General features: G+C 35.2%; 1 protein-coding gene across 1 annotated transcript in view; it reads left to right on the plus strand.

The window, feature by feature from the left end:
• Positions 1 to 5,909, plus strand: part of LOC113231376 (graves disease carrier protein homolog) — a 33,240-nt gene extending 27,331 nt beyond the window's left edge. Inside the window, exons 4-6 of the mRNA XM_026465670.1 lie at positions 1,021 to 1,177; positions 3,108 to 3,249; positions 5,222 to 5,909. Of these exons, the coding sequence (XP_026321455.1) occupies positions 1,021 to 1,177; positions 3,108 to 3,249; positions 5,222 to 5,399 (477 nt within the window). The 3' untranslated portion in view covers positions 5,400 to 5,909. The remainder of the gene's footprint in view (positions 1 to 1,020; positions 1,178 to 3,107; positions 3,250 to 5,221) is intronic.
• Positions 5,910 to 11,959: the final 6,050 nt, after the last annotated feature.

The following is an 11,959-nucleotide window of genomic DNA, read 5'->3' on the forward strand; positions in this document are numbered from 1 at the left end:
TTGTAATAGTTTTTAAAACATACTTTAACTGTCGCGGCCAGTTCATTAGATCCTCACACAATCCCCCGCTGCCAAAGTTTGGGAGAAAAGGCTGTCCCCTGCGTCTTTGGGATGAGGTCTTTAGGCTGTCATATGGATCTCCCCTAGGCTGGCCGCTTTGGAAACAATCGGATTGGCTGTAAAGCCCTTAAACAGCAAATTTTTAGTGCCAGGTTGGTTGCAGTGTTGATTGTTCCTTACGATTGAGCGTGATGGTGTTATTAAAGCGAGTAACACTATACATTAGCGCCATTAGCTTTGACTACACTTTTTCAAATAGACTCAAGGCGTGACGTATTGAGTGACGTAGACTGTACACGATACAGAGGGAGCAATCTACTGTAATGTGTAGTTACACAGAGTACATAGAGTTCTATATTCTTAGTGATTTATTATCTATAGATTGATCTGTGCAGGGTGTAACAAAATTATCAGTCCGTATTTCAGCTGATTGATTGATGATTCGCGATTGTTACACCTTGGAGATGAAACTATCCTGTTTTCTTTTGACTGCCGTAACCACGGGACCTTTATATGGCCGGAAACTTTGATTTGTTTGAAAAAACAAATATACGCGCACATACATCCATCAAAAGTGTCTAGGGATCAAGGTATTTTGTTAAAATATTTGATTAATGAATACCTTATCAAAATTAAATAAAAATATTTAAAATTTATTAAATTATTTATTTTTACTATTCAAAATTGACCAAAACGCCGTTGGTGTTAAAAAAAAATTTTAAATCCTGATTTTCAGTGATTGGCAATAACGTGGTTGATCCCTTGGTACTTTTGATGTTTGTAGATAAAAAAAAAACTTTTTATTTATTTTTTACCTACATAATATTTTTTCTTCCCAATGTAGTTTATTGTTATTGTATTATATTTACATACATAAACTCACGCCGTTGTCCCAAAGGAGGGATAGGCAGACACCAATTTTTTTTTTTATATAATAGTACCGATATGGTTTATTTCCAGGAGGGCGGCATACGCGCTTTGTACCGGGGATTTGTACCCACCATGTGCGGCATGATCCCATATGCAGGCTTTAGCTTCTACTGCTTCGAATACCTGAAATTCGTCTTGATGAAGTATCTACCTTTGACATTCTGCAAGAAGTGTGATAGAAATACTGGTAACATTCATTATTACAACATTTTATACTATCATATTACTATTACTGTTTTATATTACTTTCTATGTTTAATAATATTTTGACTAAAGGATTTGAATCCCAGGTCAGAAAAAAAATAAAAAATCAATATAATTATCGATATAATTGAACATAGGGCTCGGTAAATTATAACGTCGTTTACTATTAAATCCACCAGGCGCACGACTAGTTCGTCCCTTAATTTAATATCACAAAAAAAAGAAAAAGTCAACCTTTTCAAAGACAAACTCAAATTCATCTCCAATTGCTTGATCGCACGGTTCATGACTTCATGTGAATAAAAAATTTAAAACTTTCATAATTGGAATCAACTTCAAGAAACTTGATATAGCCACAGAATACCGAATAGTTTAGGTAGATATCGCGCTTTGAAATAAACATTGTCACTAAACGAAAAATGCAACTTTCCGGACTTTAAATTTAATTTAAATTGCCCTAGAACGCTCGGAGTGTTCTAGGGGTTAAGTGGCTTCTTTTTCAATCTTATGATTCTCTCTCGTCTTCCGACATAATAAGCCACATGAAACAACAAACTTTTTTCATTATTTTATTCTTTTGATTTCCGGTAGAGTACAATCAATGCTCTAAGGTACTTGCCACCCCTTTTTTTGCGAGGCGAGAGGGAAATACTTTATGCATACCCTTAAGCCCGAGGAGGCCCCGACCGCCTAGCAAACCTTTTGGTTCTGAGAACTTTCATAGGCATTGAACATGACAAAAAATTAAGGAAGTCCACCTTTTTGGTTGTAATTTGTATTTATGTAATATAATTAAAGGCATGTATTTAAATGATCATTTTACAAAAAATCTAAACGGTCAACTTTTTAAATGATTAATCCTCTTTCTCTGAGACCTAGAATAAATTAAATCGATGGACATTTAAATTTGTTCTGAGCTACGCAAAAAATGTTTGATTTGTATAAATTAACTTTGATAGTTTTATGTTGGGCCTCAAAACAAAACAAATGAGCATTAAAAATAAAATTTTGATACTTATTTCTAAAACTAAGTAAATGTTGATTATATTTGTATAGATTATATTTGTATAGTAATATTATATTAATTATAATATAATTTGACCTGAAAACATATTCGGAAACTCAACCAAATTGGCTTCTGGCTTTTTTATGTACTAACCTAATCTACTTAATGGAGGGTGCACTTATCAGGAGATCAATATCAAAAGATATACTGCTTATTTACGTCATCAATCGTTAAAAGAAAAGAATAATGACCAATAGTAAAAAAAGAGGATCAAATATTATTTTTGAATAACAAATATTAATTTAGTATGCTTTAACATAATAATAGTGTTAAAGGATGCAGTTCATTTATAATTTATCCGTAGACCAACTAATATAGATGGAACAATTAATATATCAAACATAAAAAAATATCGTTTACATAAAAAAGTGCACATTTACAATAGATCAATTATATCTTTGAGGATCAAATAATATTATCCCGTAATTAAAAATCAAATTGACTTAAAAACGTCAACGTCAATTAAAATTAAAACGTCATTCACTTGATGAATTAATTAAGGACGTGATACCAAAATGAATTTTACGGCTCACAGGTTAAAGATTAAGTTTTGTTTAACAACTATCTTCACACTGATCTATTCCGTACCGAATAGACGGTTAGGGGATCAGGTATCTTAGAGCATCGACTGTACTTGACTCTACTCTAGATTTGTTATAGGAAACAGTCTTTGTAGAGATTTAGGTTGACCTTGTATTTCATTTCGACGGAAATAAATTCATCACAATCAGACAATAAATGCCTTTTATTATTACTATTGGATTGTAATTGCTAAGCGCGCCTTCATGACTGAATAGGTAGTTCCGGATTGTTCTAGAATGCATCATATAGTCGTTTACTATTACAGGTGGTCTAGTATTGACAGTACCCGGTAAGCTTTTATGCGGCGGCCTAGCAGGCGCAGCGGCTCAATCGGTGTCATACCCTCTCGACGTCACCCGCCGACGCATGCAGCTGGCGTGCATGGACCCGAAAACTGAAAAGTTCGGGTATGTACAGTTTCGCTTATATGCTTGTAACTAATACACAAAATGCAAACTGATATATACTTTCTTTATATCTTGTGCACTACGCCCGAATGCAACTCTACCGCTCACTTTAAAGTGATATAAGGTTCCACAATATCTGCTTTTATTTTTGTCTAATTGCCTTAACTTCACAGCCAATCTGTACGACGTATTACGGTTTAACACCTAAACCAATATAACAAATCTTTATTTTTCTTTTTTGAACTAAATGAAAATTCTTAAGAGTGAGGACAACATTTTTAAACTCAATTTAGTACAGAATTCAATTACTCTGTTAAGTCTTTATCAAGTTCCGTAAATACGTCTTCTAATACGTCTTCTAATTGTCGCGTTTGTGACGTCGCGGTGTTGTTGAGCTATTTTGTGTGTGGTTTATAAAATTGTTTTATGAAATAGCGGTCAATATAATGAGAATATGGTAATATCATCTAACATTAAATCGCAGCAGCATAAAATGGGCATACCTGTGACGTCATGCCTTAACGTGACAATCTATGTGTTTACTGACTTATTAGAGTATAAACGAATTAGCAAGAGTTGTCGTGAACAACACATGTGTGTAGGTTTGTGAGTGTGAATGAATCGATAGGTATACACGATCGCAGCAACGAGGTTTGAAACTCTTCCTCCATTCGCGCTTGCACACGCTCAGATTACGGCGAAAAAAAGACAACTATTAATTGAGGTTCCTCAGTTGTGGTTTACGTTCGCCAGATGGCACCACATGTACTTGAGATCCAGTCAAGTGCAGTTTCTGTAAATATTTTTAATATAAATATTTTAAAGCCACTTACGTTCGATTACAGTACGACATTACGATATTTGGTTATACCTTTAATAAAAATGGAAGTAAGTTAATTTGCTACTCCGCGAACCCAGTGAAGGTTAAATCGTGCAAAATAGCTGCGTTTGTGTTGAATTTTTTTTTCATGCAGTTAATTATCCCACCCTCCCTCCGCATAAAATTAATAAAATAAATGTAATTTCACCAGCACCCTTACCCTTCCAAACCGGAACGCAGTAATGCTCACATTACTGCTTGGCGTCAGAAATAAGTAAGGTGGTAGTTCTTCCCTGGTCAAACTCTTTCACAAGGCGCTCTACTGCTGCTAAATATTTGCCTACATTGCCTACTTCTAGGTCCTTCTTTATATATAAATATAAATCTGCACTTACCAATAGAAAAGGAGAGCTGTATAATTATTATTCTATGTACTTACAGGCACTATAAAGCTAAATATCTGTCACTAATAATTATGCTACTTGTATTTCTATTGCATGACTCGCACATGGTGACGGCGACTAAACAGGAGGTGGGTTTTTTTTATTATTATTTATTTGTGTTTGATACGGTAACACTTAATTTATTTTTACCTGGATATACACTTCCGGACACATAATTCGAGCCACCATGCATTTTCAGTTTATTAAGTGCCCTAAGCTTATCAAAAGAATATTTGATTGATCAAAAAGTATTATGCAATTTTGAAACTAGCATACAAAACGTCTTATGGTAAATAAGCCCTTGTTAGGAATTTGGATTTGCAAAACCGGGTGGAAACTTTTGTTTGATAATAACACTTTTTTGGTATTCTAGCCCTTTACGATAAAAACGCGAGGTGAGTCGAGTTATGTGTCCGGGAGTATATTTTAAAAATTTCCACCTATAAGTAAATCTATTAAAAATCCCCTAATTATTTTGTAATTTGTATGTGATTGTTTTTTAACTTATTTTAACTACTTTGCCTGTGATTTAATATAATTTGATTTTTTTTTATAGTAAACTTATTATGCACGACATTATTATTTTATCTCGTTAAAATAAATGCAATATTGTGTAAAGAATATTTTCAGAGACCTCGTTGTATGTAAAACAATGACTTTCTGGCTCCTTCAACAGTTCCTTCTCGGATTAATAAAATAAATTTTACAGCTCGGGGATGATAAAGACGCTAACCCTGATATACCGCGAGAACGGTATAGTAAAAGGTTTGTACCGAGGCATGAGTATCAACTACATCCGAGCCATACCCATGGTGGCAACCTCGTTCTCCACATATGAACTAATGAAGCAACTCCTACATCTCGACACGGGAATGGCGGTTTCTTAATTGTTCTCTAATTTGACTCTAAATTTCAAATGTGGGGATTTGGATTTTGTTAGGTGGAGGAGTTCATTATATGGTAACCACCATATAACGAACTCCCCCAATCAATAAAAATTAAGAATGTGGCGATGTGAGTTTATAAACTCTAAAAATCTATGGCATTTTAGTTAATAATGGTTGGGATTACAAGAAAGTGTACGAAATAACTATTATTAATTGTATTATTGATATTATCTCGCCCGCTAAAGGTTCATAGGTCTTCTGCATTGTCATTGACCATATAATCTTTCATAAATACTTACTTTTACTGTACGATATTTGAACATAAACAAACTTTAATACAAATGTGGATACTTGGTAGAAAAGAAGGGCGTAAAAGCCAATTCTTATCAATATTGAGTTCATGATGCTGTAGCAGAGGCTTAGCAGAAGAGTTGGAGGGAAGTTAAACGCTTGGTGTTCAGATTATCATTGCGATACCTACGTCAACTGTTTTTTTGTCATTGTCAGGTTTTAATGTAAAAAGCTTTATTAATTTTGTATTGCAATACAAAAATTCTTTTTATTGTATACCAAAATAAATACAATACAATAATTAAAATAAAAAGAAATGAGCTGTGGTACAATGCGCGGTCATATCGCTTTAAGCGATTTCTGTCAGACAACCTTTGGATGGAAGTAATTATAATTCATAGGAAAAAGTCGGTGGTATATTATGCTCCTCGATTTTTTTATAAAAAAATATAAGACACAAAAAGATAAAATTCGTAAAAAACCCAATAAACGAATTTTGTGAAAAAAATTAACAAAAACAAAATAAAAACGGAAAATGACCAAAAATTAAGTTGGCGTAGTGTTTATTGGAGGTATAAATTTATTCGTGAACAACCCTTAACTTTATACAACATTTGGGTCAACGTAACGTATACACTAAACTTAAGTTAGAGAGACAGAGAGGACAAACATACCTGTCTGTATATACAGGCCTACCGCTTAACTGAGTCGGTTCCTGTGGGAAGAATGACAGATTACGCAACAATTATGTACGGGATAATTTAAATAAGATTTATTTTACGATATTCAACAACAAGTTGATTGAGAATGGTACCAAATGTCTTGTCCATTCATTTCAATTATCAATGAATGGCACTCCTCATGGAAGAATGGCATAAGTGGAGTTAAGTCAAACATGTTTATTGCTCCATTAGATACAGAAAAATATAACCCACATGCTCTCCAATTCTTCTAACTCTATGTACAACATTAGTCGATAGAATTACAATATTTGAATGAGGGGCGCATAGATTTTTTATTATCGTTTCACATAACAACAATTGACTAATTTGGTAGGCACTTTTTTCAATCAACTTGCTAAGTTGAATATCGTCAGAAAGATCTTGTTGAAGATCCCGTGGGCAGCGCGACTTAACTATTACGTAAACTGTCACTCGTCCCGTACCGCGAAGCTTTCTCAGGAAACGGCTCAGTTAAGCGGTATGCCTGTAACCCAAGATTCTGTTATTTGATAAAAATGTAACTTAAAAAAAAGATATGAACCAATTTTTTCTATATACTTTACAAGTTTTGTAAGCTTTGGAATTTGACTTCTACGCTCCTTCTTCTTCGTAAGTGTTGTAAACTTTATTTACATTGCCAGTATTGCTTACATACATTGCTAGAACCCCACATTTGAAAAAAAAAAGAAATATGTTGTAATATAAAATTGTCACAAGGCCTACAATTTAACTTGGGCCAAAACACAATTGGCGTCTATGTTGTAGAGTAATAATACTTATGAAAAACTTGACTCAGACGGTATAAGTAATGTTGTTTTTTTACAGTGTTGACTGTTTTAACGATTTACTAGAAACATGTAGAGTAACTATAGATGCATAAAACATCTATAATTTGCAGCAAAAGGGGTCTTATGCCTTTTATCGTCTCCTTTTATTTGTAGAACAAGTCCTGTATAGTGATTTAATATCTGCGTAGTAAACCAAGGGCAATTATTATAAATATGTACTCATATCATATTTTCAAGGTATTATATAGCAAAGACGCTGTTTTTAATACCTAAATATTTAAGTAAAAGATATTCTGTTGAACAGGGTCGTGAATTAAATCCAATTTCGTACTATAAGTACATCGGCATTATAGCTTCTTTCTACATAAATTGTGCCTTTTAAGGATGAAAAATATGAAAATATATAATTATGTTACAAAAACTTTTTATTTGAAATTCTTTCGCGTTTATTTTTTCATTGCGCAATTAAGTTACTTTAGTAACTAATTAGTTTACCTAGAAAACAATTTGGGGAAGAAATATTATCCTGGAACAGTTGTTAACATCGCTGCTATTTTATATTTAAAAGATATAAGTACTATAGTAAAGTTTATCTTTTTTTTTATAAGACCAAGTGATGGGACGAACAAGTCGCCCATCTAGTGGTAAGTACCATGCCTGCTCATAACAGTTGCAGTACCACACAGTGCTTTAAATCGCAAAGAGCTGAGGGGCACTGCCATTGCGCCCGTCACTGTGAAACATAAGTTGACAAGTCCCATGTGCGTGTAATTTCACTAGCATCCTTAACTTTCAAAATTGGAACGCAGTAATGCTGACACTACTGCTTGGCGGCAGAAATAGGTAAGGTGACAGTACTTCCCTGGACGAACTCTGTCACAAGGACCTCTACTGCTACTTCCTCTCCTATACTTCACAGATTGTCTAGAATTATCCCTATCTACTGACCCGAGAGATAGGGTTTTCCGGACGGCGGGCGTCCGGGCCAAGCTGTCCGCCGGTGATACGCCTTTGCGTCTTTGGCGTCTCTGGCGGACCCGGACTTGGGTAAGGACTCGCTGGGGTTTGTGGTTAGCTGCAGAAACGGACATGTTTGCCTGCCCCGGTTTTGCTTGTGCCGGGGCGTCTGTCTCGTGAGCAGCCAGCGCGTCTTAGTAGCAGTCTAGTTGAGGGCCTGTATGCGAGGAGACGCGCGGGGCACGTGAGTTGCCCTTTAAGTTGGAAGCTATGTCCGGACATTGTCGCAGGACACTGCGACTGGCATCTCTGGCACTAGCCCGGAGAGCTAGTAGAGGATAACCTAGATATCCTCCGGTCCCTCCAGCCGCTTAGGTTATTGGGAACCTGAGAGACGTCGTTTTTTGGCGTCGGGAAGTGAGCGTGCCTTACGATTTTGGTAATTATTCGCTTAAATGATTACGAAAACAGAAATGCGGCATTGAGAACTATAGACAACATTTCATGTAATTCTTTGTCTAAGTCATTATAGGTGTTGAATATATTTTCCGATTTCAACCACAGCTTCATCGTTCGAGTGACGGGTCATGAGTTTTGAGCTCTAAAATTTTGCGATTACCTTTGGTGCTGTGATTCTGGAGTAGTGCCGCCGAAATAAGCTTATTTCAACGTGGACTGTAAAAAACATAGTTATAATTTCAAAACGGCTACAAAAATCTAGTTTATTTACGATAAAAACCGACTAAATCACGACTTTATTAGTGGAATCGATATCGAGAAACAGTGCCGCATAGGCATAAGCGTATAAGCGTATTCCTGGTCCAGGGTGGACAGTAAACACCATTATAGCTTTTCAACAGAGGACCAACTAAATCGTTTTTTGCGATTGGAATCGATTAAATGGCAACTTTTTACCTGACTAGTGAAATTTAAAAAAAACTCGTGCATGGTCACGCTGGAATAAGGGATGCCATCCAAATTACAGGCACATGCGACTTGTCAAATTATGTCTCAGGGTGACAGGCGCAGTAGCAGTGCCCAAACTCTGAGTGGCTCTGCACCTGTTATGGACAGGCGTGCAACTTAACGCCAGGCGCATTACATTGAATTTATGCACCAGGCCGTCGTCGAATGCAAATGCCGCCCCATGGCGTTCACCTTCATTAGGTACATTTTATTTCTATCCCACAAATGTTTTGAAAGTTGAGTAAGATCGCACGTCTTATCCAGTTACCAGAAAAAAGTTTAAGTTTAGTAGGATTACTAACTCTATCGAATCATAGATTCGCCATAGGAAAACACCTTCCGATTAAAAAAATATATATTAACCGTAATTTCTAAACAACGGAATTCAACACGAACAACTATTGTCCCTTTCTTGCCGTACTATGTGCACCTTTTAAATGTAAAAAAAGTCAGCAGCGACGTCAATAACTCCCTGTATAACTTATGTACTTTTGATATTTACGGATCTACGTGCTAATACGAGAAAAACGTCTTGGTGAACGCAAGTAACATGTTACACGTGTACATAGATAATTTGTTAATATAAACAAAATATTACACACAACTCATATTTGAAGATGACAATAATAACTTAGCTGTCTATGATTTCGAATAGATATTATATTTTTATTCAAATTTTATATTTTTGGTTAAATATAACTTCAAAAGACAAAATTATGATTGTTGAACAATCAACTATTGGTAATTAGCGTTATTTAATTATAATTTGTAATGCAGAACAACAAATGTGTAAAATTTATAGCAAGAATAACATCTTATAAGGGTCTATTGAACATAGCAAATTCGCGCATAACTTTAAATCAGCATAGCTGCATATTAGTTTGCAAACCATTATGTCAAGATCCGTCTTGCGTATGTAATAAGTGTCTTAATAAGTCATAACTTATATTATTTAGTCACTGAAATGGAGTTTCCTAACATCATTATTTATGACTTATTAGCGCTTTGTATTGTAGTCAATACAAATGTGTTAAGAATGGGCTCAATTTAGATGTTTAACAAAATATTATTCCGTCTCTCTGCCTAACAAATCTAGGCGATGTTCTCTTGTAATTATTATTTATTGACAAAAATGTAAGGTCTGTTGTAGCTTTTATTAGATCGTAGGAGAAACATTCATTCCGCATTAATTATTGTATTTTCTAATTGTTTTGTTGATTACTCCTATTTATATAATTTTCTATTGCTCTTTAGTACAATTTCATTATAATTTATGAAAAATTGATTATGCATATACATCACAAAAAATAAAGTATGTAAAATAATTTTTACCAGGTTTTTTAATACACATCAAAAATGTTTCTTATTTCCTACAAATACTAGTTAGTTTACATAAGGTATTTAATGTTCTAATATTTGAAAGGAAATTGAGAACTTTTTGCAGGTGTTAATGATATGTATCGAATACCAAAGATACATTATATTCCACAAAATATATGTCAATAGTGAGGAAGTGGTAAATAAAAACATTTTAATATAATAACGATGGTTTCATTTTTATAATATCACCCGTGTGTATAATTTACAGCAGTTAATATAAAATAGAATTAAATGTAACTTGAAAGATATCCTAACAAGTGGATGCCCTAATGGAATTCAAGATTTAGTAAGGCTCAATTTACATTGCGGCGTAACGGAATGGAAGCGTCAATTTCGCCACACTGCGCGAACGGTCGCTGAAATACTCTTGCTCAAGCATTCCAGCGACCGCGTCTTGGGGCTGCAGTGTTCTCTGCCTTAGTATTACGTCGTCGTTTGACGTCACACTGCGCCTGCCTTCGCGCACTTTCCGCGGATTAGCCAGGCGTCGCCAACGACGACCGCTGCGCGAGAATTCCGCGGAAGACGCGCGACATGATTTTTGGCTCTTATCCAGTTTGTACGGTACACAATTGACCATATTCATTACGCTACGTCATAGATAACCTCCTACGTACAATATACGTTACAAAAATTAGCTTCCATTCCGTTCCGCCGCAATATAAATTGAGCCTAAGGGTCTCTTTTCCAAAGTGAAGCGCAGAAAAGTTGTCTTTCAACCACCAACAATGTTTAAGTCTATGATGCTATTAAAATTACGAATGACTATTAAGGTGCAGCTCTTCGCTTTGCTTTGATAGGTAAATGACCCTTAGGGCGTTTACGCACTGCATCCGATTCGTACTCTGAACCACTTCGGATGTTGCATGTGCACTAAATCCAATTCGAATCCGAGAATATACAAATCTCACTTGTACACCTAGATATAAAATGATCATGACATTTCGGACCGTCATTTCTCGGATTCGGGACTAATCGGACGTAATGCACAAACGCTGTTATAAAGTTGCTGCGTCAAAAAATCTGTACTTACTAAGTTATTGGAATGAGTCCGTTGTATTCAGCGGACACGTGGGTGGACTATCTACGATTAAGTTTTCACACGTTGATTTTTCTATATAAAAAAAAAATATTCGACTAAGTACGAATATTCGAACGAGCGAAGCGAAGGCGCAAGCGACACGGCGTAAATAGTGAGTCGTCGACGACCTTCGGCAATCGACTGTCGATTGTGTCGATCGAGCAAGATTGCGCCTCTAGGCAGAGTTACTTTATATTATATTAGGGGTTAAAGTATGAAATTGCCGTTTTATTGCAAATAGGTTCTTTAAATTTTCATAGAATCTTCATGGTTTGAGGTTTTCGAATGAAACTTTTTTCAAATGGTTTCTGTGATTTTTTTTTTATTGAAATTTGAAACATTTGAATATCGACTTTCAATTGTTTTTGTTATTCA

This window comes from Hyposmocoma kahamanoa, unplaced genomic scaffold, assembly GCF_003589595.1.
Source record: "Hyposmocoma kahamanoa isolate Upper Pololo Valley unplaced genomic scaffold, ASM358959v1 65, whole genome shotgun sequence".
In the NCBI taxonomy this organism is placed as follows: domain Eukaryota; kingdom Metazoa; phylum Arthropoda; class Insecta; order Lepidoptera; family Cosmopterigidae; genus Hyposmocoma; species Hyposmocoma kahamanoa.